General features: G+C 42.5%; 1 protein-coding gene across 1 annotated transcript in view; it reads right to left on the reverse strand.

Annotated features, from left to right (window-relative positions):
- Positions 1-9,590: 9,590 nt before the first annotated feature.
- LOC118415616 (von Willebrand factor A domain-containing protein 7-like) overlaps positions 9,591-26,852 on the reverse strand; it is a 21,446-nt gene continuing 4,184 nt past the window's right edge. The window contains exons 2-21 of the mRNA XM_035820323.1: positions 26,074-26,251; positions 25,376-25,558; positions 22,323-22,410; positions 21,421-21,515; positions 20,553-20,735; positions 19,393-19,608; positions 18,943-19,078; positions 18,419-18,570; positions 17,621-17,896; positions 16,603-16,824; positions 16,189-16,358; positions 15,481-15,595; positions 14,721-14,925; positions 14,475-14,571; positions 13,884-14,116; positions 13,403-13,598; positions 12,757-12,878; positions 12,208-12,461; positions 11,172-11,313; positions 9,591-10,554 (exon numbers count right to left, since the gene is read on the reverse strand). Of these exons, the coding sequence (XP_035676216.1) occupies positions 10,368-10,554; positions 11,172-11,313; positions 12,208-12,461; positions 12,757-12,878; positions 13,403-13,598; positions 13,884-14,116; positions 14,475-14,571; positions 14,721-14,925; positions 15,481-15,595; positions 16,189-16,358; positions 16,603-16,824; positions 17,621-17,896; positions 18,419-18,570; positions 18,943-19,078; positions 19,393-19,608; positions 20,553-20,735; positions 21,421-21,515; positions 22,323-22,410; positions 25,376-25,558; positions 26,074-26,251 (3,450 nt within the window). The 3' untranslated portion in view covers positions 9,591-10,367. The remainder of the gene's footprint in view (positions 10,555-11,171; positions 11,314-12,207; positions 12,462-12,756; positions 12,879-13,402; positions 13,599-13,883; positions 14,117-14,474; positions 14,572-14,720; positions 14,926-15,480; positions 15,596-16,188; positions 16,359-16,602; positions 16,825-17,620; positions 17,897-18,418; positions 18,571-18,942; positions 19,079-19,392; positions 19,609-20,552; positions 20,736-21,420; positions 21,516-22,322; positions 22,411-25,375; positions 25,559-26,073; positions 26,252-26,852) is intronic.

Consider the following 26,852-nt stretch of genomic DNA (forward strand, 5'->3'; position numbering starts at 1 on the left):
ATTTTTTAACTTGCTTAGAATTTGAAACAGATAATTGAGGACCTGTTGAAAACAAAAACAGAAAGTTCAGAAATTTCATTATCAATATTTAGGGGTGAGAACATTGTACCAACACAAAGAAACGTCTTTTTTCACCTGTTCGACAAAAAAGGACTTGAGTAGCCCGATTTTGGACCAATTAGAAAATGAAAAGTCACATTATCAACAGGCATTCACAAGTTTGGGGGCTTACTAGTCTCAGAAAAGGAACAAGATTCAAATAGTTAATATCTATTTCTACCAAGTTTCTTCAGTCAAACCATGCTGATTATGCTGAACCTTTTGTAAAGGACAATTCCTGGGAGTACAGACACTAAAAAGAGTACAGACAATACCGGGGCCAGACAATACAGGGGGAATGGATACCAACTAAGGTAAGGATACTACTGTGGTTACAGAAACTACAGGGGTACGGACACTACCGAAGGTATGGACACAACCTAGGATACATACACTATAAGAAGTATGGACACTAGGACAATACTGACTCTACAGGGGTACAGACACTACAGGGGTACAGACACTACAGGGGTACAGACACTATAAAAGGTTCAGACACCACTACGGTTAGGGATACTGACAGGGGTACAGAAATTTTATGATACTTCAGGTGATACGGACAATACACTGGAGATAGGGACACTACAGGAGATACAGACACTAGGGGAGCACAGATGCTACCGGGGGGTAAGGACACTACTGGGGGTACAGACACACAGAGTACAGACACCACAGGAGATATGGACACTACAGACAGTATGGACAGCAAAGGGGTTACAGTCATTATTAGGATACGGATACTACCAGGGGTATGGGGGCGTATGGATGCTAATGGGGGTACAGGCTACCGGAGGTAATGGAGGTGTCTTGAATATGTTAAAAGGAAAGGGCCGGCAAACCTTTCCTTTTAAAATATACAGTGCTACAGAAATCATAGCTTTAGGCCACACCAATTTAATTTCTTGTTTCACGGATTCGCTTGCTCCTATGTTAGGGGAAAAAAAAAAAAAAAAAAATTACCACTCAGCAAATTTTCACCATTAATGAAACCATTCACCAGCTTTCTGGTGTAGCAAATTGGCCTTTATATTATAAGCTCCTTAAAGTGTGGGTACAGGTGCTGTTACTGTACAATAATAGTATTTTTGTACTTTTTTCAAGCTGAAAACGTTTTTTCTTTATGCTTTGGATTAGCCCTTACCTTTACCCCAACCATTTTACAATTCTTATTTTTATTTTGCCCTCTCGCTCCATATTTTTTATGAAAAAATCCGTGAACCAAGAAATTAAATTGGTGTGGCCTTAGATTGACTTGCAGACCAAAGTGCTAGCTGCTCAACAAGGTGAAGAACATTTACAATACTGTTTGATCATACCTGAGGCCAACACTAGTCTGTAGTCCTCCAGAGTCAGCCCTGTAAATGTGGTGGGTTTTCTTCTGGGATACTGGCAGCAAACAACAAACACATGGGTTAGTTTCAAACAACCACCTCAAAGAATAACAAAGTTGCACTTTAAAGTTTAAAGTTGTACAAAGTCATGTACAGTCAAACCTGTATTAGCGGCCACCTTTGCATACCAGCCACCTGGCCATAGTGGCCACTTTTTGTCGGTCCCTTGGATTCGTAATGATGAAGATATAGGCTTAGCGGCCACGGCCACACGATTTCCGGTCCCGCTGACACAGAAACACTGCCGATTACGGCCATGGTGGATGGCTGATCTACCCTTTGGCACGCATTCGGCCATACAACAGCCATATCGTCACACAACGCCGGATTTAAAACCTCTTTTTTTCAAAACAAAACTGCCTTACCGCCGACAAATGAGGTCATATAAGGTCAACAGACGACACCACTATTACGGGGGTAAATTTTGGCAAAGTTACATTCTAATACACTATCGCTGAGGTTAATTTACATTACAAATAAACATTCAAAATAAATTGTTACACAGATAAATTTACAATATATTAGTACCTGTTTTGAGTTTTGAAGTTTACGCTAAAATAGTAAGGTGTTATTTTTGTTTAAAGATGCCACCTTTATGCAACTTCTAGTATGATTGAAATGATTTTTTTGTGTGTGGGTATGTCATAATCCCCTCGGCTCAGTCCCTGCCCTCCCACGGGTTGGATAACCTTCTGGTTTGGACAATCTTACTCATGGTCGAGCTGATAGGGGATATGGAATACAACGTGTTGTGATCTCTATGTATTCCTTGTATTCCATTAGGGCAAAAACTTGCATATACAATGTATGTATCTATTACTTATACAGCTTGTGTAGTGAAACAACAAGAGGGGCGAGTAGAACAGAAATAAACAATATATACAAATATCCTGACGAACCGGGGTCCTCAGGATCATAACACTAGCAGCCTAAATGACTGAGCCAAAAGCCTGACAGGCATTTGGCATGGTCAGTTAGCACTACTTAAACCCCCCCACTGTTACACTACTCCCCCTTTTGTTTTCAAGATTCGTCCTCGAATCTCCGAGTTCGATCCCTGTGGGCAGGCACATCTCCGGCCTGTCATCCACCAGGGCCACGTCGGGATAAACAATATATACAAATATCCTGACCGACCGGGGAATTGAACCCGGGTCCTTAGGATCACAACACTAGCAGCCTAAATGACTGAGCCAAAAGTCTGACAGGCGTTCGGCATGGTCAGTTAGCGCTACTTAACCCCCCCCCCCCTGTTACAGTAGTTACCTTGTTGTTCCAATGTCCGCTGTTCAGCCTCTCAAGACTGGTGTAGACACGGTCACATTCAGCTGGGTTCACCTGCAGAGGCACAGTGTCTTCTGTCTTAGTTTGGAAATGATTAGAATTTCAAATTTGTGTCTTAATACAGAAGAACTTTATTGCACAACAATGTATGGTAGGTAGGTAGGTACAATATAAATAAAGACAATTGTCTGTATAAGTATAATGTCTTGTCTGGTCCTTCTAAATTCAACACATATCTCCTACAAAACAAAACTCCTAGTAGTCCTACATCACATTTAACAAGGATTGTTACAGACATTCATATCTTCCGCAAACAGTTCAAGATTGGAATATACTACTAGTACCATATACTGTGACCACAATATCAGAACCTGCCAAGTTCAGGGAAACGGTGACTAAACACGTGAGGAGCCAGCAACAACTGCACAGCACCAGTTCCTAGGCGTTCTTACCCCAACAAGAGGGGTGTTGCCCAAGTCCAGATCCAGAACACAAAATTCGTCTTTGTGCAGCCACGTGTGATACAGCTAGACATGACCCACTCACGTAACATACACCAGTATAACATGGCATCACCGTCGAGTCAGCCAGGCGCTCTTCGGGGCATATGAAGCTTTCCACCGGCGGGGTTTGGCGTGCTACGCGCTACTATTAAAGGAGGTAAATTGCCCCCCCCCCCCCCCTCAAAAAAAACAACAACAACAAAACAATGGTTATCTACCACGAAGCTTGGTTCAATGTAGACATTACGACAAATTCTGGCAAGATTGAACACGCGAGTGACAAACACATGTCAACGTCGCCCCCCTCCCCACCCAGTGTTTCAAGTTGCGCAACATTTTTGCTGCAGGACGTATAAAAAAAAGTTACACATCGCCACCTGTGTGTTTTCTCCCTCCTTGAAGGCTTTGGCGACTGCCTGTCGTATGGCCACGGCTATGTCCCGGCCTTCCTTGGTGGAGTCGAGCGGCCAGTGCTGACAGATTCGGAGGAACTGTTTGTATCGGGCCATCTGCACGGTACAACGTGACTGACCTAGCAGACTATACCATCTTGTCACCTGAATAGGGGTGTTTGCCTAATGCGAAAGAGTCAAACGCGTCAAAAACAATATGTCTTGAAAAGTAAAACGTAAAATAATTCAATTACCACTTTATAGAAGTAGTTTAAATATTTTCTATATACTTTTATCGGTCTAAAGGAGAATTACAAGCGTCTGAAAATTATTTTGCTAGCCCCCTCCCCAGTTTACTGTATTTCACCAGGCCTGTCTCAAGTAGAGGTGAACAATCTGGAAAGTTGAGAAGTGAGTTCAATACACCAAAGTCGCTATTTTACAGGTCTTTGATGCAGGTAGTTGGAAGCGTATAATAGACTAAATAGAGTTCCACGACCCCATACCTTCGCGAAATGATTTTATTCAAACCTTTACAAACTGTGTTGTAATTATTTGTAATTAATTATGTAGATAAGGTCATTATTTGCATAAGTTATATTAGTTGATCATCTCCTCCACCCAAATACTAAGTAACAGACGTACACAATCTATATTCACCTGTACAACTTCCAAATGCCAGAAATAAAAAAAATGCCGTCATTTATATATACATAATTACCACAATGGGATTAACGTAATGGCATTTTCTCATTAGTTATGCAAATTAGGTCTCAATTTGTGAAATATCTCTTTTTTTAACATTCTTCTCTTTCTCAATAGAACATGGCAGGTTTAGACAATTTCCTCATTGATTATGTAAATTAGATAACGATTTGCATGAGTAATATTCAACTATATACAGCATAATGTAAGCTGCCTATATACCAAAAACGTGACAATTCGCCAAACTCTTCTTGAGATATTCCCTTTCAAAGTCTGACACTAACCCAGTCCCTGCAACTCCAAATCAAGCCACTAGGGGGGCCCTTATCTACACCACGTACCCTTGGCCCCATGAACTATCTACCGCTCAAAAATCATGACCACAGCATGTCCAGAACTCGAGATATCTAACCCGGAAGTTCCGCTGTAGTACCGTAACAATACGCTAGGGGGCCCAAAATCTCATCGTTTCCAGGTAAATCCAGACCTACATACATACCAAATATCAACTCAATCCATGTAGGCGTTCTTGAGTTATGGTGGTCTTCTACAAACATACACACACACACACACTCACACACTCACACACACACACACACACACGCTACCGAAAATGTAACCTTTTTGGCGAAAGTTATATATGATAGAATAAAAGAGGATTCTGTCGGAATGTTAGTAATACCGAGAAAGCGTAGACAGCTCGGTCACCTTGCATAGAGAAGCAACTTCACCGCGTCGCCGCAAACTAGTCATCAAAGTAATTCACAAATCTTCAAACAGATACTCGGAGGGGAAATCAGAAAACGACGCAAATGTAACCTTCTTTGCAGAAGTTCTAGGGTGCATGGCGTTCAGTATCAGGCAAGGGTATGTTTGGATGTGTGTGTGTGTGTATGGATGGTGCCCAGCACAAGAAATAGGTGTGCTTACCTGTGTGTGAATGGTGTTAAGCACCAAGGACAGGTGTACCTACGTGTGTGTGGATGGCGTTCAGCACCAGTTACAGGCCTGTTTCCCTATGTGGCTGGTGTTCAGCACCAATGACAGGTATATCAACATGTGTGTGGCTGGTTTTAAGCACCAGGTACAGTTTGTTCCCCTGTGTGGATGGTGTTCAGCACCAAGGACAGATGTGTTTATCTCTGTGTGGATATTATTAAGCAACAACATTGGTCTTAGTTAATAACCCAAACATAATTGAAAAGACCACAGTAGTTCCGGGAATAAGTGACCATGACATGGTTCTAGTGGACGTGAACTTGGCACCCAAACAGAACAAAAAAAAAAAAAGGAAAGTGTACATTCGCACGAAATCTGACGAGCCGGCTATCAAGAATGACCTTGAGGACTATGCTACAAACTTTAACCAGAGAACAAAAGACATGTCGGTGACACAGAAATGGGATGACTTCAAAGGAAAAATGAAGCACACAATGAACAAGCACATTCCTAGTAAAATGACATCAAGCAGATACAACCTGCCTTGGTTTAACAGAAACTTAAGAAGACACTGTCGGAAGAAACAACGTCTTTACAATAAAGCTAAGAGAACAGGGCAAGAGGAAGACTGGAACAAGTACAAGAAAGTAAAAAAAAGGAGTACAGAAAAGCATAAGATCAGCACACTCAAAATACGTGGCGAACATACTTGGAGAAGCTATAACTGACAAACCAAAAACATTCTGGTCATACATAAAAGGCCTGAGGAGAGACCTTGTTGGGGTAGCCACTCTGAAGGTGGGGAGCACCATTATAAGTGAAAGTGAAAAGAAAGCAGAAGCACTCAGTTCACAGTTTAAAAGTGTATTCACAGAAGAAGACACCACAGACATGCCATCTCTTGGAAACCCCTGCACCACTCCTATGGAACATATAGACATTTCTACGTATGGTGTAGAAAAAATGTTGCAAGTCCTTAATCCGTCCAAAGCATCCGGGCCCGACCAAATACCGCCTTGGTTCCTCAAAATGACAGCCAGTGAAATCGCACCTGTTTTGACTAACATTTTCCAACAATCGCTTGACACAGGAGAAATCCCCCCAGACTGGAGAGATGCAAACATATGCGCCATTTTCAAAAAGGGAGACAGAGCGGTTCCCAGTAACTACAGACCTGTTTCACTTACCTGTAAATTCCTGTAAACTACTCGAACACATTATTCATAGCCATATCATGAAACACTTGGAAGGCCACAATATACTAACGGACTACCAGCATGGTTTCAGAGCAAAGCGATCAACAGAAACACAGCTTATTTTAACAGTTCACGACATAGCTGGGGCACTGAACAATAAAAGACAGGTGGATCTAGCAATACTTGATGTCACTAAAGCCTTCGACAAAGTCCCACATAGCAGACTCATAACAAAACTTGAGTACTATGGAATTCAAGGTTCTACATTAAACTGGTTAAAGGCTTTCCTGACGAATAGAGAGCAAACGGTAGTGGTAGAAGGGAAGGCCTCAGCTCCAGTTAAAGTAGCATCGGGAGTTCCGCAAGGGACTGCTCTGGGACCATTGCTCTTCCTCTTGTACATAAACGACTTGCCAGACCAGCTCGATTCAAGTGTGAGGTTATTCGCCGATGATTGTCTGCTATATATAGAGGTATCTGCAAAGAATGACTCACAACTTCTTCAGAAAGATCTGAACACCCTGGAAGAATGGCAAAGGAAATGGCTTATGCAGTTCAATCCTGATAAGTGCTATATCATGCACATAACGAACAAACGCACGCCAAATGTGTCCCCTTACCAGTTTTGTGGTCAGACATTAGCAACCACAAAAAGCCACCCATACCTAGGTGTTACGTTAACAACTGGGCTGAAGTGGGGTGTCCATGTTAACAAAATAACAACCAAGGCTAAACAGACATTGGGAGTGATCAAACGTAACTTGTGGGCATGCCCAGCCCGCGTAAAATCACTTGCATACACGTCACTGGTAAGACTTAACCTTGAATATGCTGCAACAGTATGGGATCCGTATACAAAGAAAGACAAAGATAAACTTGAAAGGGTACAGAACCAAGCTGCCCGATTCTGTACAAACAACTACAACAGGGATGCTAGTGTTACCAAAATGAAAACAGATCTACAGTGGACATCACTTGAAGACAGAAGGAAAATGTCCAGACTTTGCATGATGTACAAAATGACCAATAAGCTGGTGGACGTACCGACTGATAAGTATCTAATACCAGCTCAAAAAAGAACAAGAAACAGCCATGACTTCAAGTACCAGAGTTTCCAAGCTAGGATTGATGTGTTCAAAAATTCGTATTTTCCCAGAACTATCGTAGATTGGAATTTGTTATCACCAAGTACAGTAGGGGCATCTTCTCTGGATAGTTTTAAAGAACGCTTGCAGTTAGATGTGCAAAAGTTAGGTGTGACGGATCGTTCAGTGTAATATAACCAGCTGCTGCCGCGCCGCGTGCCTGCGAAGCTGGTGTGTTACGCCGAATGGCGGTTATACCGGCTATACAGATACAGATACAGATACAGATACAGAACAAGGACCTGTGTGTGGATGGTGTTCAGCATCAGGAACAGGTGTGTGGACCCGAATATGAATGATGTTTCACATCAGGTGTGATATGTGTGTGGACAGTATTCAGCAACAAGGACAATGTTGCCTGTGTGTGGATGGCGTTCAGCACCAGGGACAGGTGTGTTTACCTGTTTGTGGATGGTGTTGAACTCAAGGGACATGTGTGCTTACCTGTTTGTGGATAGTGTTCAGCACCAGGGACAGGGGTGTTTACCTGTGTGTGGATGGCGTTCAGCACAAGGGACAGGTGTGTTTACCTGTGTGTGGATGATGTTAAGCACCTGGGACAGGTGTGTTTATCTGTATGTGGATGGTGTAAAGCATCGGGGACAGGTGTGTGGATGGTGTTTAGCATCGGGGACAGGGGTGTTTACCTGTGTGTGGATGGTGTTGAACACAAGGGACAGGTGTGCTTACCTGTTTATGGATTGTGTCTAGGGACAGGTGTGTTCAGCCCCAACAGAGCACAACAACCGACCACAGTTCAGCTCACGGCATAACAGCTCTGAATGCCAACAACAAATCTACGGTTCAAGACAGTGGATATTTGAACCCAGGGTTTTATGTTTCTCCTGTCTGGTGTTCTTGGAGTCAATTGGTTTCAAACACTCTTGTCATTAAGCTATTGCTCATTGGTTGGACTATTGTCTCTTCGCAGCCGCAAGCTGAATTGCGAGGACCTTACGATTTGCGCGGTACGTATTGGCAGCCTGTTTACAGCTTCTCAATACTAATTGTGGCCATTGACATATGAACCGCACACACCGCAAAGGAGCGCTACTCATTTCGATTCGACTTTCAGTGAGTTCTTTCACGTGCTCGAGGTGAGACTCTCCTCAAACACGTGGTCTTCATTTAAATTCCTTAGGTCTTAGGGCTAAGGCCGTGGATTATTGGGGCATATCAGAGGTTTCGAACCCAGGACCTCTATGCTGTGAGTCGAACACCCTACCGATTTCGCCACACGATTTCACTATTACTCATTGATGAACTAAGGACGTATGTACTTTCATTAACTTTGGTCTGTTAGTTGATGTTATTCCCTTAGAGACATTATTATGCTTCCTTGACATCCGTCGTTGCGTTATCTGAATCTTTTTGAGTACCAGTCGTCACAGAGACATTATTTTTCAGGACTGCAAACACTGGCTGCATTTAGTATAGCGCACCAAAACTGGAAGATTGGCACCTAATTGCTCCTCGTGTGTTAACCGTTGCAAGTAGATATTTGCGCATTTTAGTAAAATAAGATATACTACTTCGCATTGTGATACCAAATATCCGATCGTCATACAAATTTTTTAAATCGTGATCATACAATTAAGTGAATTATTATATTCAAATTAAGACAGTTTGAATCACGGTGTAAACATTGGGATTACGGTCTAGCGTATAGGATCACGATCCTTAATTTGGAAATACTATCTTAAGTTCGGGAACATGGTCCTTAAGTTTGGATGACGATCAGAAATGTTGTGTCACAAGTTGGAACTAGATTGTTCCTGAACTTAATCAATAATAAAACACATGAAAAATCAATAATCTCATCATCCTGTCATTAAGCTTTGTACGAGTTTCTAACAATATGTTCAATACATAATCATACTTATGCTGCCTTGATATAGTGCGTCATTAATGTATATAAAGGAGTCATGACTAAGGATCATACTTAAGGGTATTTATTGTTCATGAGAACAAGCGTTTGCAGAATATACAAAAGTGTACAACAATTAGTACAGCACGATATCTGGTACCTCTACGTTACATACCATTTGTGTTATGAGTTGCTTTTCATAATTACTTTTTATTGTTCATTCAAGTCTTAAAGTGTACAATGTAGGATATACGTCTGTAATTGAACCACGGGCTTTACAAGATCCACAAAGAATATCTCATCCATTATCAACACGATAAATCAATATTATGTGGAGACTACGTTTTCTTACGCATGGTAAGAGCACAGTTTGCGTGGACATTACTAGATCCTTACTTTAGTTACCTTCGCCAAGAAGTTTATGTTTTGGGCAGCGTTTGTATGTATGTATGTTTGTATGTAGAAGATACATATCATGCAAAATTAAGACGTAATTTGCATAATAAATGAGGAAATGCTATAATGTAGATGACGGGAACTTCATACTTGTAGCATTTGGAAGTTATGTATAGGTGAACATCGTTGAATATCAATTATGCAAATGATTTTATCATTGCATAAATTGTCAGAAAATGCAATTAAAGCATTCTTTCTTAATATAGACTTTGTACGTCTACCTCTGTAGTTTCGTGAAGGAGATGATCAATTGATGTAACTTATGCAAATGAGGACCTTATTTGCATAATTGATGACAAAAAGAATTAATACAGAAATTGTAAAAAGGGCAGAATCATTTGGCGAAGGTATAGGGTCGTGAAACTCTAGCTATGTTAATGCAACCCTTCTTTACCAGTACGTTGGGCTGTTAAGCCCTGTCATTGGAAATTCTCCTTCAAGGGGCTCTTCTTCCATCTTCATTTGCTCGTCCGCGGATTTCATCGCCCTGTTCACGTGACCAGCCATCGGTGGGTCCAGGTTGATGTTCTGGTCGGCTTCATAGGTCGGCTTGGTCACGTTTGGTTTCTTCAACCAACTGTCGGTACAATGATAAACGGAAACATTTAGTAAAGCAGAATCACTGTTATTTGGTGTGCACACCTCACAAACAGTATAGAAGAGAACACGGACAAACATTATGAGATAAGGTCAATTAAAAAACAACACCGTCTTCTGTTTTATGTAAATATCTATCATATGCTGTCTTGATAACCTCTATAATGTCTCGTGTAACATTTTACCAGTGACAATATAGATAAATATAAGGCAAAGGGGAGAAAGAAAGTGGTTGGTTGATGGTTTTATCTTAAAGAGGAAAATAAAGACCAGTCGCTTCCATAACCTCTGATGAAACCTCAATACTGTAAATACATTTAAGTTCGCGGGGATTTAATTTCGTGGTAGCGGGAAAAGGACTTTTCGCGGTGGATTTTATTTCGCGGTAACACCATAGACTGCAGTCTAATACCATAATAGAAAAATACTCGCGGTGGTTTTAAGTTCGCGGTGAAGTGGTCACTGCGAAAACCGCGAACATTAATCCACCACGAACATTTCTGCATTTACAGTATTCCGAAGACAAAACATTACGTGATCTGCCCAGTTACCCTTTGTTTAGCATATATGATCATAAAGCAATATAAAATGATGTACCTTGTTATCAGTACGATGACTACAGCTATGGTAACCACGGAAACGACCACCCCGATCACGATGTACAGCACGTGGGATGAGCTGCCGGTGACTGGGTAGTCTGTCTGTTCGTCTGTCCCATCTGTCACATCGATAGGTATCACTGTAGGTGATGGGAATACATATTGACAAAGTGTGAGTGGATCCAACCATATACTTTTTATTCTTCGCCATAACAAAGAGCTGCTGACCATATAGATGCTGAAATGTCTTTGGGAAAAAAGGCTATGTTCGTGGCAGTATTGTGCAAATTCGTCCAGCTATGTATTGTAATTAACAAAGCATTTGCTATATATAAAGCTCTTTCGGAACATCTACATGTAACTTAAAGCAGAATTTACTCTGGCGAGACCATTCACTTCAAGATAGATGAATTCTCTTTTTGATAAGTTTCGTTGGGTCTTTTACCTACTTAAGGCGTAGACCACAGGCTCACGAGAGGACACTCCAAACATAAGTTCATTTTCACCTGAGTCTAGCTAGGAAATAGGTATCAAGTACCCTTCCCAAGGGTAAAAAACTGGGGTCTGGTAGGGAGTTGAACCCAGCACATTTAAATTCTAAGTAAAGACACCTGACTACAAGACTGTTTAAAGCTAAGGGCACAACCCGCCGTACTTGCAATTTGACCGTACGTGTTTTTTTTTTGTGTGTGAGGCCACGTCCGACACGTATTTCTGAAAACGTTCAGGCTGTACAGGGCAGGCGCATCGCCCGTACTGGCACGTACGGGTGTGTGTGTGTGGGGGGGGGGGGGGGGGGGCTAATCCGCAGCCCGATGGCACACAAAGTTTTGCCTGCATGTAAAGTTCTACGGCGTGTACATGTCTGCGTGCTCCAAAATCCGGCGGATTCCCCACGAGTTCGTAAGGAGGCGGTACTTACCACTTACGGATCCCAAAAGATTACCCACGTTTTGGCACGTAGACAGTACGTATTTGCACGTACTGTGGGTTGTGCCCTTAGCTTAAGTTGTCTGTTGATTATCCATACTCACATGTAGGTACTTCAGTCCCGTATAGATACATGTTGTAGATCGTCTTCCATCCCAGCGCCTCCTGTACCCTCATCTGGCTGTGCTGTATCACCATCAGGAGCAGGCTACCCGGAACTGGCACAGGCTTCTCCGCGGAGGAATTTGGGTTGGAGACGAAGAACGCGAGGGTGATTCGGTCTGGTGACATAGACGATTTGGGGAACCCTTCCAAGATGACGACGTTGTCTGAGTCAAACGTCTGTGAATCGTGTGTTCTAGCACAACAAACAATACAAACACAAACGTCAAAAACGTTGTTGGTGTGAGGTGATATTGATAATGCCGAAGGTTTTGGGACTACATAGATCGTCCTCAGTAACTTTCTTGTACAGTTATGAAAGTTACCAACCTGAAGTTATTCAAAATAACAAACATAGAATAGGTACACTACCTTATAGGTTCCGTCAGTCAGTTTTAAAAGAAATACGGTCAAATGTCAAGCTTGAAACCAACTGATACATAGAATAGAAAAACAGGGAAATCGGAACAAGGAAACAAAACAAATCATACGATCGTTTGGCGCGGTGTTCGGTTTGACGACATGACAAGAACTCCATGACGTGTCTCTGACAGTATGACGTCATGCTGCTGGCTACGGTGGCCTTGAATTCCGTCTCCACCTCTTCTGTAAACTATAGCAACAACAGTTGATAGTGTTTAGGGCAGTAGAACTGTTCCATATGCTTTAGCAGGAACAAAATTACGAAAACAATTCCAAACTAATTAATGGGAATTTCCGAAAGTCAATTTTGGAAATACGTGAATTGTATGCACTGGTGTTGTTGGATATCCCTTACGAAGTTGGCAACTGTATTCAAAGGCAAAGCCATGTGTCCTTTCTATAAAAAAAAACTATAGTCAAATTTTTTGATAAACTGCTACACTCAATGCTACCACACCCTATATCTTTTACCATTTTCGGTATTTTCCTGTCATGTTGACCATCCCGGAGGAGAAGAATTCTTGTTTGTTTTCAAAACCAGCCGAAAACCCGTAAAAATTTATTTGCTGTTGCCTTTGCACTTGAAGTTTGCATTAACAAAACATAGATTTAGGTTAGTTCTCATCATTTCTTAGAACAAGGCTTCGCAGAAATTTAATACATATTTCACTTCATTATCTCTTACTTTATCTGCTTTAACCATACTTTCCTTACCTCGCTGACTGCCATACCGATATTCATCGCTACTGTTCCTGATGCGACAGATATTTCCGGTGTCACAGTGTCTGGAGACCGTGTCGTTGTTGGCGGGGCCTCGGTAGTTGGTATGGAGAAATCCAGGACACACTGGTCCACGTACCCGGCAAGGTCAACCACGGTCACGGTCATCTTGGGATGGCAGCAAGTTGAGCTGTTGTATGAAGAAATTGTGTATTGTGCTGAATGGCAGATATTGTAATGCTTGCATTTATAAGTATATACAGTTACGTCACTGAAAGTTTGGTGTTCAAATTATTTACCGAATGAACTGATGATTTGGTCACTAGAACTGGCTACAAAATGAGTTTGTTTTTACCTTCAAGCACTCGAAAGCTCAGAATCTATCATTTCTTGGTAACTGACGTGTAGATGTATAGGATTTATCTAATAAAGACGCTGTTTTTATATATAAACTTCAACTAATAAAAATAATTACCTGTAGTTTGCCCTTATTGCTACATCTTGCAATCCTGGGGTGAAGTCATCAGTCGTCAAAACCTCCCCTGTACTGACCTCACCGTACACTCTACTCAGTCCCAGTCCGCTGTCAATCATCATCATCTGTACCGACCAGGACCAATCAGCACACACGTCAGGACGCTGCCGCACAGCCGTGCAATTCCCAACAACTGACGTAATATTGCATACCGGCGGTGACGTGTCAATTACCTATAACCATGGCAGCAGTGTCGGAATTAAAACATGGATGAATTTAATTTCTATATGCAAACCATTGCCTTAAATTAAGTACTCGATATTTGGTGCATACCAACTGCCTGTCATAGCTGATTAATGTCCAGTTCTAACGACTCTGAACTGAACTTCCGACAGGTCTGACCCTTTTTATTGCTCACCTCAAGCCGATCTACAGACAGTGTATTCAGATAGCTATGGAGGCGCATATCAACGAAAACACTATATTACATGCCGCATATAGAGTCAACTAGTCCTGATGTATTGGGCATTTCCCTAAGCCTTGTTATCTAATTTCACATCACATTGATACTGAATAGTGAAGGAAACTTACCAAAATGATGCGTTCAGAAACTATTGTTCGTATGGTGATGAAGTTGGAAGGGGCAGTGGAGGATCCAAGAGAACTCCGCGCAGTCAGAATAGTGGTACTGAAAGGTTTTGAAATTCGTTGTGTATCATACAGATTCGTTTTAATGTATAATTTATTACTATAAATGTTGTCAACGTTATTTTGCTTGTTGAAAGTCTTGAATATCATGCTGGTGTAACGTTTACTTGACAAGTCTATCATGCTTACCTGGAAGTTCCGGGGGAGACTGTCGTTGCGGCAGAAAAGGTGACGTAACCTGTGACGTTCGTCCCTGTTGCTATGGTGACGGATGATGGGGTTACCCCGGTTACCAAGCCGACATCGTCTGATACCGTCAGCTGGAATGTGTCATCTGAACCCCCGTTAACAAGCACAAATCCAACCCGGCTGCTTCCACCGGGGTAAAGAGGTTCTGGAGGGAAAATATATAAATGATTTACAAACATTAGTCGTTTTATAAAAAGCTAATGCAAACACATTTCAAGTTGAGTTCAGTTCAATTCATCCTGCGGGGGGCCTGGAGACCCCAACATAAAATAACATAACATTACAGCAACTGATCAAAATGAAATCAAAGGTGATCATGAAGTCAAATAACTAAACGTTCGTTCGTAAGTCGTCAACTATTTACACTATATAAACAACTCAAGATACCTTAAGTTGAGATTGAAGAAAGTTTTACATATTCCATGCGCTTGATGTTCAATTTCATGTAGCTTATATATTTCACATTCATGGATTCCTAAAATTTTTCACTAAGGAATTATGGCATTTTGAATCAATTATATACATTATTAGGACCAGTGCAGCGTAATAATGATGCCTATTTTTCATGGAGGTAATAAACTAAAGAAAACTTAACTAAAAAGTTTTGGTAAGTAGCACTGTTTGGTACTTTGTTCAGCATTACGTGAATTTTACGAGATATTAAGTATATTTTACGCTCCTAGTACTAAACAAAGCTCACCTCTGTTCTCTACAGCAAGCTCCAGCCTCAAACTCTCAGACTCTATGAGCGTCGTCAGAAGCCGCCTGAAGGTGTTGTTTCGTTGGTCGATACCTTCCACAGAGATCCTGAAGGGCTGAGGTAGAGGAAGGTTTAAGGGAAGAATTAAACGCTGTGGCTTGTCACGCCATGTAATTCATGTAAGTCTACTGTACCGCGTGCAGAATTAAGAATGATCAAATGCCAGTGCACAAACTCCGATTTTTACTGAGCGTACGCCAAAAAAAAAATGCAATTGTTCACGCGACTAAAAATTTCAGCCACAACGGAGTTATTCCTCAATTTCTTTTTTCTTTTGCAACGCCTTATGGACTGGTGGTATAGTATCGTGGTTGCTTTTGATGCCTTTTTGCGATCGAAATAACTTTTAAAAATTGATAGGCGGCCTTGATATTCCAATGCAGCATAGCAACAAAGGGGTCAGGGTGAAATATTTTGCGAATGATGCACTTAAGAAAAGTAACCGCTGTTAGGCTTAGGTCACATTTCCGAAACGGGGCCCGGACGGGATTTTTTCAGAAGCGAAAAATGAAAGTGCTTACCTAGGAAAATACACAAATTATGCTCCTGGCTAAGTTCTGTGTGTTTTGTTTTCTTTCTTATCATATTTTTCGTCTTCGAAAACTACCCGGCCGGGCACCGGTTAGGGAATGGGGACCTAAGCCTTACCTGGGCAGGAGGTACGATGGTTGCTGTGTAAACCGGTTCTCCCCGGCCGCTACTGGTCTGTAGATAGATCCGACTGAGAAGCGTCCCGGATTGGTCCAGAAGATCTGCTGACGTCACGTTCCCCGCATTCTCCAAACCGCTTCCGCTTACAACCAGTCTGTATTCTGAACCTAGAACAGAAGCAATGGCTAACTTGATATAGCACAACAGCCCAGTATGGCTTCTACATTTTATAAACTGTTCTTCAGGTATCAGTTATTTATTACCACCCTGCCACATGGAAATCCCTGCTAGGCAAACCAAAAGTATTACGCTAGCTAAAAGAATCATTTTCGAAAAGAACGAGCCGAAACGAAATCTCCCTCAAGATGAACGACTGTGGCTAGTCCTGCATAGAAAATTAGTAGTATTTACCTCCAATAGGTCTTCCATCGATGGGGAACCCACTACCAGTGTCTAGGAACTCTGTTGAGAAGTCCAGCACACTCTTTCCCGTCACTTCGATGTCGTACCCTTGGCCGTCCGCTAGGTGGAGCCTCCACATTCCGGCTGCAGGATCGGTCACCTTGAGCACCTTGTATTGGTCAGTCTCGATCACCACCTGGGCGTCGGCTGAACCAAACGACTGGATTGCACCTGATGGGTTTGACAGGCTAGGGTTTAGATCAATTTCTATTCAACATTCAAGAAAACGATTTGTGCTAACTATATAAACAAAGGCTATTAAATTGGCTGCTATTGCAGTGTAAGTTCTTGCAAAAGTGATAGTAGCTAATGGCTAGGCAAAGGCGACGACGATCGCTAAACCAAAGGTGGGTGCTGACAACCTCTGCTGCGTCAACAGTTGTATCTTCATTTTGTGGATAATTGAGATCACGGGTCCTGAGTGTGTGAGTGAATTTCAGCCTACCTGAAATGGAAACTATCATGTGTGAGCGAATACTGCAGTCGTATTTCCAGTTGCACAAGTTGCAAAACGCTGGTTCAATTTAGGTTAAAAATTAAAGTCATCCCGCACTAAATAGTAAATCGGGTGGCGCCATTTTCCATTTCAGTAGCCATGGCCAGGGTCATTCAATTCTTACGCAATCACTACAGCAGGGGCTAGTCCATTGGAAGTGGTCTGTTTGTTTAACTACCATACCCTTTCCCAAATGCTGAGTACTAAGCAGAGAAAATAGCATGTAACATTTTGAAAGTTACGACACTTACGACCAACCGACCTCATGGCGAAAAATCTAACCACTTGGTCATTGCAGCGGTCATGAAGAGTCTTTTAAAAATGTCTCTCCAGGCAAGCATAATCACTTATTTAAGTTAACAATGTGTGGATATAATGATCAAACTACAGCCATTAGTGTTTGACATTATATATCACAAAAGAACTATGCATAACGGCGTAACGTTAAAGGACTACTAGCTACTTCCTTACCCGTTGGTGTGTACAACTGGAACACCGGTGCTGTAGCCGACCCGGTCAGGGTCAGCACCATTTCCAGCAGTGCCTCGTCCACAGGAATCTCCTGGTCACGTGGTCCGGACTCGGGCACGCTCTTGGTCATGACCGTGACAGGAGCACCGTTGACCTCAAGGGCGATGACCTCGGAGACCTCAGCTACTTCATCTTTGGTTATGTCGAAAACCTTTCCACCGGATTCCTCCGCGATGACGTCATACGGATTACCGCTCACTGCTCGTTTGGACCTACCTGTAATCAAGAATCGAGTTTGCAATACGACAGAGCTGGTTGGGAAAAAAGAAACTTTCAGGCAAGGCCATGTTGATTTGATTATTTGGATGACATGCTCTGGGAGCCCCAAAGCTGACGTGAGCATGTGAATAAAACCAAGTGTTCCAGTTCAATGTGAACCAGTCAGAACTGTCCGGAAGAAGGTGACAGACGGTCAGTGACACACCGGTGTAAATAAAGCAATGGTTACTACAAAAAAATGTTCTTCCAACGGTGACTGTTTTAAAGGTAAGGTACATACCTCTAAATTTGTCTTGCACATCTTGTTCACAGAGAATGACCTAGTCTCGATCTCGCGAGAGAACACGAGACTAGGTTTACGCAAGCCTGACCAAGTACGATTTACAGCATGATTGATTCCTGTTTTCAAAACGGGCAAAAATTGATAGACACGCGGATGTCATCCATATAATCAAATCAACACGAACCAAGCACATCGCAAAAGTATGTTGACAGTATTTCTTTTCAAAGTACACATACCGTTCAGATCACGCCGTTTCCGGGAACAACTCCCGGTGAGAAGGAATGTGATCTTGCTCTTTTTCTGTTGAAGTAGAGAAATCACGTCTTGCAGCTTATCGCTGTCCTTAGGGTCAGCATCAGTGAAGAGATATATCTTCGACTTCGGTAGCCTGCAATGTAGAAAAGATGTCATGTATAGTATGCTGAGTTTATCATACTATGCCTTAACGTGATCATCAATAGTGCTTCAACATTAGTCTTATCTGTGCTTTCTAATACTGTAACCTGCTCATCTGGACTTGAACACAAAGGCGCCATACGTTATTCTGACCGCAAGGGAAAATTGGTGACAAATTCACAAACGTGCCGCTATGGGCAGTCGCCAATGTAACGCAGCCCGGTGGCAGTAAGATGTCCCCTTGAGATGCTTACGTGAGTGGGGGCAGAACTGTTTGCTATTTGTCTGTTGGTCAAGATTGCTGTTACCTTCCGATTTACCTTATATATGCCAACAAGTCATGTATGACTGAAAAAGGTCTCACGTGTTTTGCAGGGCGAGTTCCAGTCCAGTCATGGAGAGTTCTGGACAGTCGCCTCCGCCATGTGCGTTCAGCGCGTTGATGGCGTCGATGTACACGGCGGAATCCCTGGTGATCGTCATTGGTCCTGCGTCGCTCACTAAGACGAAAATGAATTAAAACGAGTTATTTTACTATTTCATAGTAGCCTCCATAGCAGGCTCTTTGGGGCCTTATTTTGGCTCATAATACACTTTTGCTGGCCATTTCTTTTTGTACTGGGGCGCTGATTGCCGGGATTCGCTGATCTATTGGCCCTGTGAATGGCGGCAATCAGCGACCCAATACAAAAAGAAATGGCCAGCAAAACTGTATCATGAGCCAAAAAAAGGGCACAGAGAGCCTGCTATGGAGGCTATTCTATAGACAAAGTCGATGTGGCTCACAGGGAGAGTACTAGGAGCTTAGGCTTACTTGGGTCGTTGAAGGGAACCAGGACATAGTTGTACGGTTTGTCGAAGGGATTAGCAGCCGCTCCCTGGATGATTTCTATCGACACGGCTTTCGCAGCCGCGATGTCGTCACTCATACTGCCGGTATCGTCCATGACGATGCAGAGGGAGGTTCCCGAGGCGAGGTTGAAGAAGCGACGGAAGACGTCAGCTCCTACCTGGTCCTTCAGGCCGGACCCTAGCAAGGGGACAAAAGTGACAATTTGTGAAACAAAATTTAAAAAAAAAATCATACCTTCGTGAACTATTTACATTTTTGTGTGATTTTTTCTAAATATAATATAGCCCAAGATATATACATATGTTATTGATCATCCCTTCCGTTCTTCCCTTAATGACTTCTAGTTATCTGCATCCAGAAAGGCCCTTCTGTTATCCCCATTCTATGCATGGCTGTGAGCTGTTTAGCTCTCTATGGATTATATTCTACTACTTATAAGAAAGGCGTGTCGACCTGTTATGCTGTGGTAACTGATAACGCTGCAAGGGGCCTAAGATCGTCATAGTTCTTCCAACTTCAACAAGTGCACGCACACGCCAAAACTCATACAAATTCGTTAAAAAGATGAACCAAGAACAACATCCACATCAGAGAAGAACCTCCGTAGTACTAGTAGTAGTAGTTAGGTAGTAGTAATGTCATACGGTGTATTACAGCAACGTTGGGGTTATAACGTTAACGCCCATTACGGGGTGGCATATATCCTTTCTTCTAGCTGAATACAAGACGGGGATGAGCCAGCTGCAGGCCAGCCATCGAAATCGCCATGTGGCTGATACGGTATGGAAGAACGCCACGTCTCCATCCGTTTGGTTTGAAGTGAATCACCATGACAGAAGGATTTGCTCTTTAACGCGTGTGTGGCTCTCCCCAAACACGGAACTTCCATTTAACGTGCTATCCGAGGGACGAGGGGAACCTTCGTCTCCGTCTTGGGGTAATCCAAGAAAGTACAAAAATATTTGATGCAAAACCTACCTACCAAACTACTGTAGTGGCCAAAGTCAAACGGTAAGCATCCGAACGACACATGTTGGAGCTTACAATGATATGATCATATTTACTGCACTTAAAGCTACTTACAAATTTTAAGCTTTAATATGACACTACATTGTACGAACCAGCCGCATAGAGAAAGTGTTCCGTGGCGTCCATGGCTGCCTGTGCCGCGGTGTTGTGCAGGAAGTGATGCGGAGATTCAGCTGGGTCCAGGGACTCCTTGTTGATGCCGCCCGTTGCAGTAGCCTCGCGTGTAGCATCATGGGTCCCCCCATGGCTACACTTGCCAAACCACTCATGCGTCGCTGAGAAGAAAGAAGAGTATTAGGGCATGCGATAGAAAAATTGTAACTTCTTCAGTCATAACTTGCCGCCATACTAGCACCAAATTTATAAAAGAACGAATTTAAAGAGATCTGCAAATGTAGCATCAATAATTCCCGAGGTACGACATTTATTGAGCATTGATAACCGAGAACAGAAGATTACGGTCAATTGTGAGAGCCTTGTGGGAAGAACTAAAACATATCGTCACAGGCCACAAATGGAACGGGAATTCTCAACAGCGTACATCATATTCCGGTGATTCTTTTGTACCCACAGATATCTGTATTTTGGGCCCTTTCTCTCAGCTCAGCCAATCCACTGATCATATTACACATCATCATACGTCTCGCTGTTTACAGATGCTGTCCCAAACGTAAATTATCTACATATTTTTATTTATCTATTCGTTCGGCTGTTTACAGACAGCCAGGGCTGCCCAACTAGCCATAGGCTATTGCCAAGGGCTAGCCCTGGGAGAGAACAATGCATGTTACATAGAAAATCATTGAAGTAAACATTATCAATATAATACCGCTATCATTAACATAAGCAAAACGGTCACAAATTTACACATATACATAATATATATATACATGCATATAATACATATATACATGCGATGTTCACAATGGTACGAAAACCCTGATGCCGAAAGTTGTGTACCTGCTGGTTTGTCAACATCTTGCCCACTCCGGTATCCGCTAGTTAACACGCCCTCTGGCGAGATGAGGTTGTTTTCGCAGGTTGTTAGTGGCCCTCTGTATTGTCAGCAAAACAAACAAGAGTCCGAAGGACGCAAACCTCCGTGAAGTAATCATGGTGTATGAGTTATGGGCTAAAGGTGCTTGGTATCCTCTTTACCAGGAATAAGAATTTACTAAAAACCTGTTTTGATTTATGTCCATATAGATGAAATAATAAGTTTGTTGCAAATACATGCTCGAGGGATAATTACAAGTGCTGTACAAGAAAAAATATAATGTTTTTATATAAGAATGGAAAATACAACCATTTGGTATTCAGGGACATCTAATAATCTCTTCTTTGTATCAAAAAGAGATCTTCAGATATACAAGTTAAGCTATGTTGTAATAATAAATGTCTCAAGTTGACCTTAAGTTATGTAATATGTGTCTATATATGTTATATTTTGAGAAGAGATTTCAACAAACAAATCTTGAAACTGATATGATATTTTACAGAACTGATAGCGCCTGTTGGCGTCTTGTTCCCGCCCTTTGGTGCCTATTGGCCCCCATTCTGACATCTAATTCGCGGCACTTTGTCGAGTTTTAACTTTAAAATTGTCGTCAATTGACACGCACTCCAACCAGCATGTCTGTTAGTAACCAGCTGGCGAATGTCAGTCGCCGAGAGACGGTGCCAAGTGTCCAATACCCGCTTAACTACAGCTACGTACCGTACACATTATTACCTGAGTCGAGTGAAAACATAGGTTTGAAAATCACGAATTCGCAATATTAGGGTCTACTAAAAACCACATGTGGTTAGGCAATAAGATTGTATTTTAAACCAGCATGTAGAGCATCTAGTAGTACACCCACCCTGAAGGGCCCCCTGGCGGACAATCAGTCGAACTGCAAGTGTTTATCCCTGGAGACGCCACGGCTGGATTCGGACTGTCTGGCATACCTTAAAGTAAATAAAAACATTCAAAGAAATGAAATAGTACGTGAGTCTTAGTTGTCTACTTTCTTTAAATACTTTTTAGAGAAGGGTGTTGAAGATATTGAATAGCCATGTTATATCTTAAATGAAGGAATTTGCTTTTGGATGAAAAAGAATACTAGTGTGCTCTATGAGAAGTCCGCAATACAAAAATGTAATAGGTGAAACGAAGACAAAAAGTGTCGACAGCAATACTACAAAATTTTAAGCTTAGAACAAAATGAGTGTATACAATTTCATTACGTTAAACAATATGACCATAGTCTATAAGAAAGTTTTATAATTTCATACAAATCTTTGATCTCGTACATGGCTCCGTTTGACTGTTTGAGCAGTCTGATATACATCTCAGGCAGCAGAACACAGTTTTCGGATATGGGGATTACTAGTAGTTAATGGCCACGGAGTGACTGGGTCCGACTCGGTAAAAAAAATGAGTAACGTGCACTAGAAGAATGCCAAAAACTACTATGTTTGACTACAACCCACAAAATATTAAACAACAAAAATTTTTTCTTGAATATTTGTCTTTCTATTTTGAACCATTAATGTTGACCGTGTCAAAAGACAATGCCTTTTACGAGTCAGATAAGAGCAGCAATGTTCCGTCTCCTAACAAACATACGGTCGTTGACTTTCCGAACGGTTGTCGCCATATCGGTGGCCGGTCTGTATCATATCCGAGTGTTTCGTAACTTTTTCTGGGGGAGAGGGCTGACAAGTAGCCTGACTAAAATCGCGCTCCTAGCGGCCGGCCTTATAGTATTGCCGCCGTCTCATGGAGGGGGTCATTAACCCCAGCCAGCGAGAGAGTGTGTAAACACAGGCTAGCTGACAAGAAGCAATCAACTACTCAAAGAAACATCACGGTGTGGACAGCTGTGCTGGTTAATAAACTAAAAGTGAAGGAGCATGGTAAAATAGTATTGCAAAACAGCCGACGATCAATTTGAAATGAGACAAATGTTTAATAAGAAGTTCTGCCTAACTTGTTACTGAATACTGTATTGACACTAGGTACGCAATTCAGCCTCTGGCTGCCATGCAGGAAAAAATAAACAATACAAACAAACAGCATTCAATGACACTATTACTTTGATTTCCATCACAAAGACAACCACTGGTCCGTTACAAAGGGTAGGTTAAGGTGGGGGTCTGCCTGAGGCGATATTTTTGACGGTTGCTAGAGCGAGACGATAAACAAGGAAGGTTGCCATGTAGACTGTAACAGAGACAGCCAGGTGGCCAGGTGTTGGATTATCTGCATAACCAGTCACGCACTGCGAATGGTATCCAGGAAGGTTGCTAGGGCCGTTTTTGACTTGAAATGTTGTTATGTCTATTAGCAATACAAGCCGCACTGTATACGATCACCATTCAGCTTGTTGACTAGACAGTAGCTTGTTGACCAGAATGTCAAGAGCAGACGGAAGGCAAACATTTTCACGATGTTTTAGTTAAAGCCTTGTTCACACAACATTACCGCAATGTGTACTGGTCGCCTGTTTAATAATCACTAGATACCTACGTTGAAAATTTAGATATTTGAATGTCACACTAGCAAGTCCGATCGAGGTCCGTATTGCCATTTTGTTCATACGCAGTGGTAGTCGCACGATATGAACCTCATACGCATCTCAATCATTTGTGTCAGTTTTAAGTACGCTATTTTTGGACATGCATAAAACTACTGTATGTACACTGTTACGCAGCTCACGTTCGTTATAAATTCGCATAAATGCAGTGCGAGTGCGTTATATGTTCGCACTTCATACGCTGCGATACGCTGATCTCGCCGTACGAGCTCTGAGAGGCATAGACATAGTGTACGTGCAGCGAAGATACGACGCTGACATATTATAAGAGTTAGATCTGCGATCTGGCAGGCCATTTTGCTTATTAGCAACGTACGATGAAAGCACATATAGCGTAAAAAATCATTGTGCACTCGAGATTTGGTATTTATATTAAGGCTGATTCACATTTCGGGTGGCCCATGATGACAAAAAGATCACGCAATGAAATCTGCACCAGTAATAGAAACAGCTGGAGACAGCCGTTCTTATAAACGTCGGAGTACGTTTTGCATTCGTCGGAAACGTCTCAGGCATGCTATTCGGTATAAATTGGGTGCGTCCGTAATACGCTCGGAACGGGCCAGGCATACGCACCTAATCGCAACAAGACACAAAATTGTGTTATCAACAAAAAGGGGGTTCACTCGTGCGTATATTTTCAAGTCCACAGTAGTGCCATAATGACATCTTAACCAATTTCTTTAATACGCTGCCGCATTCACAATGCCTACCTTATACGTATCTGAGCCGTTTTGTGTATGTTTTAAGTACGCAATCATGTGCACAGTACGTCTAATAGTTTTAAACATGCACAAAACTATCTTAGGTACGCTATTACGCATCTTAGAGATCTATACGTTATAAATTCGAAATGCATTGGTCCCACGTCGGTCGAGTTCGCAGCGAGTACGGTATGTGTTCACGGTTCATACGCGGTGATACGCTAATCTCGCGGTACGAGCCCTGAGAGGCATAAACATAGCGTATGTGCAGCGAAAATACAACGAACCATGCCGAAATGTTGCACGAATTAGTACAGCTCGTACTGCTATCGGGCCACGCATTGTACTTATTGGTAACGTATGGTAAACGCACAGATAGCGCAATCAACGAACATCCAGAATACACTCGAGATTTGGTATTAATATGATGATCACATTTCTGTCTTCCCATGACGACAAAAGCTTACAGGTCACGCTATGAAATCTGCACAATAGAAACCCCGGGAGAGAACGGTTTTTAAGCCTGAAATGCGGAAATGCGTTAGGCTTGCAATAAGCTTAGGATATGTGCGTCCCGAATACGGTCGGAACGCGTCATGCCTATTCCGAGTAGAAAGAAATACATCTGACCCAGATCCTCGTAGACAGCGGCGCCGTTGTTCTCCACCCAGTTGGTGTTGCTGTAGAAGTCCTGCAGGGTGTGCAGGTAGGACCCGGTGTTGATGCGCGCCGCGGAGACGTCCAGGTCAGTCAGGTCAGCTTTCTGGAGAGTCTCGATGACGATCGTTCGCAGATTGCGCAGCCTCGTGAGTGCTGCATTGATCAAGGATTATTTCTAATTAGATATTAGGCACATTAGCCGAGTGGAGTGATTTATAAAACTCGCCAAAATATGAAATTCGTTCCATGTTACTTCTATGCCCACGAGTACTAGCATTAGATAACGATCTCTCCTCCCTTTATCCCTCACACTCTAGCTCTCTCTACCGTCCCTTTCCCTCTTTTCCCCTCTCTATTTCCCTATCTTCTCTCTCCTTCTCTCTCTCCATCCCCCACCCTCTCTGTCCCTTGTCCCTCTCCGTCTTTCTATCTCTTCTCTTCCCTTTTCTCTCTCCTTCTCTCTCTCTTTCTCTCCCCCCCTCTCTCTATCTACCTATCTCTCTATCTTAACTTATAGTATGGTCGAAACGTTTATGGGAAAATTTGGCCAACAATTGCGCTCTTGGATGACATCCGATGACATCCATATACTCAAATTAACATGGCCTTGTACCTCCCGTAACTTTGTTTGTATGAACCTTTGTATCGAGTATGTTTCGACAACTCACCTGTCTGAAACTGTTCGGCGTTGAAATGTACGCTGGACGTCCATAGGTCGTGCCTGTCAATGTCTGCATTGGCCTTGGTGATGTCGCCGACTGCTTCGTCGAAGTTTTTGGCTGACACTGGGCCTACGTACGTATAGAGGGTTGCATTTGGTTTGTAATTCGTACCACGTATATAGCACTAAGATGCTACGTGCGGCTCTAAACATCTCCTGGAGAGCACATCCTACAAAAAACCTTTTATATGGAGATCTACCACCGTTATCCCAAGTCATACAAGAAAGAAGGCTGAGGTTTGCTGGTCACGCATGGCGGAGTAAAGATGAGATCATCAGTGACGTTCTGCGGTGGACTCCTAAACATGGTCATGCAAGCAGAGGTAGACCACGCAAAACATATGTACAACAAATTTATGATGATTCTGGCTGCTCGGCTGAAGAACTGCTCAAAGCTATGGAGGATAGGGAAGGATGGAGGAAGAGAGTCATGGCCATCCGTGCAACCAGCACGCCCGGATGATGATGATATAGCAGCAACGTGAAATTTGTTTTTTGTTCGTTTGTATTGCATTCCCGGTAAGCCTCCTCATGGCGTAACATACCAGGTTTGTACGTACTGAACTGCATATCCGGACAAATTTATTTGATCCACTCATACAGGAAAGGGCTCAGTATTTTCGATAAGTGTGGTGGGTTCTTTTACTTGCTTGAGGCGTGGCTCACCTCAAAGATTGGATGCCAAATATAGAGGACCCCTCCATACCTAACGTTCTATCATAGGGA

Source organism: Branchiostoma floridae, chromosome 5 (genome assembly GCF_000003815.2).
Source record: "Branchiostoma floridae strain S238N-H82 chromosome 5, Bfl_VNyyK, whole genome shotgun sequence".
NCBI lineage: Eukaryota > Metazoa > Chordata > Leptocardii > Amphioxiformes > Branchiostomatidae > Branchiostoma > Branchiostoma floridae.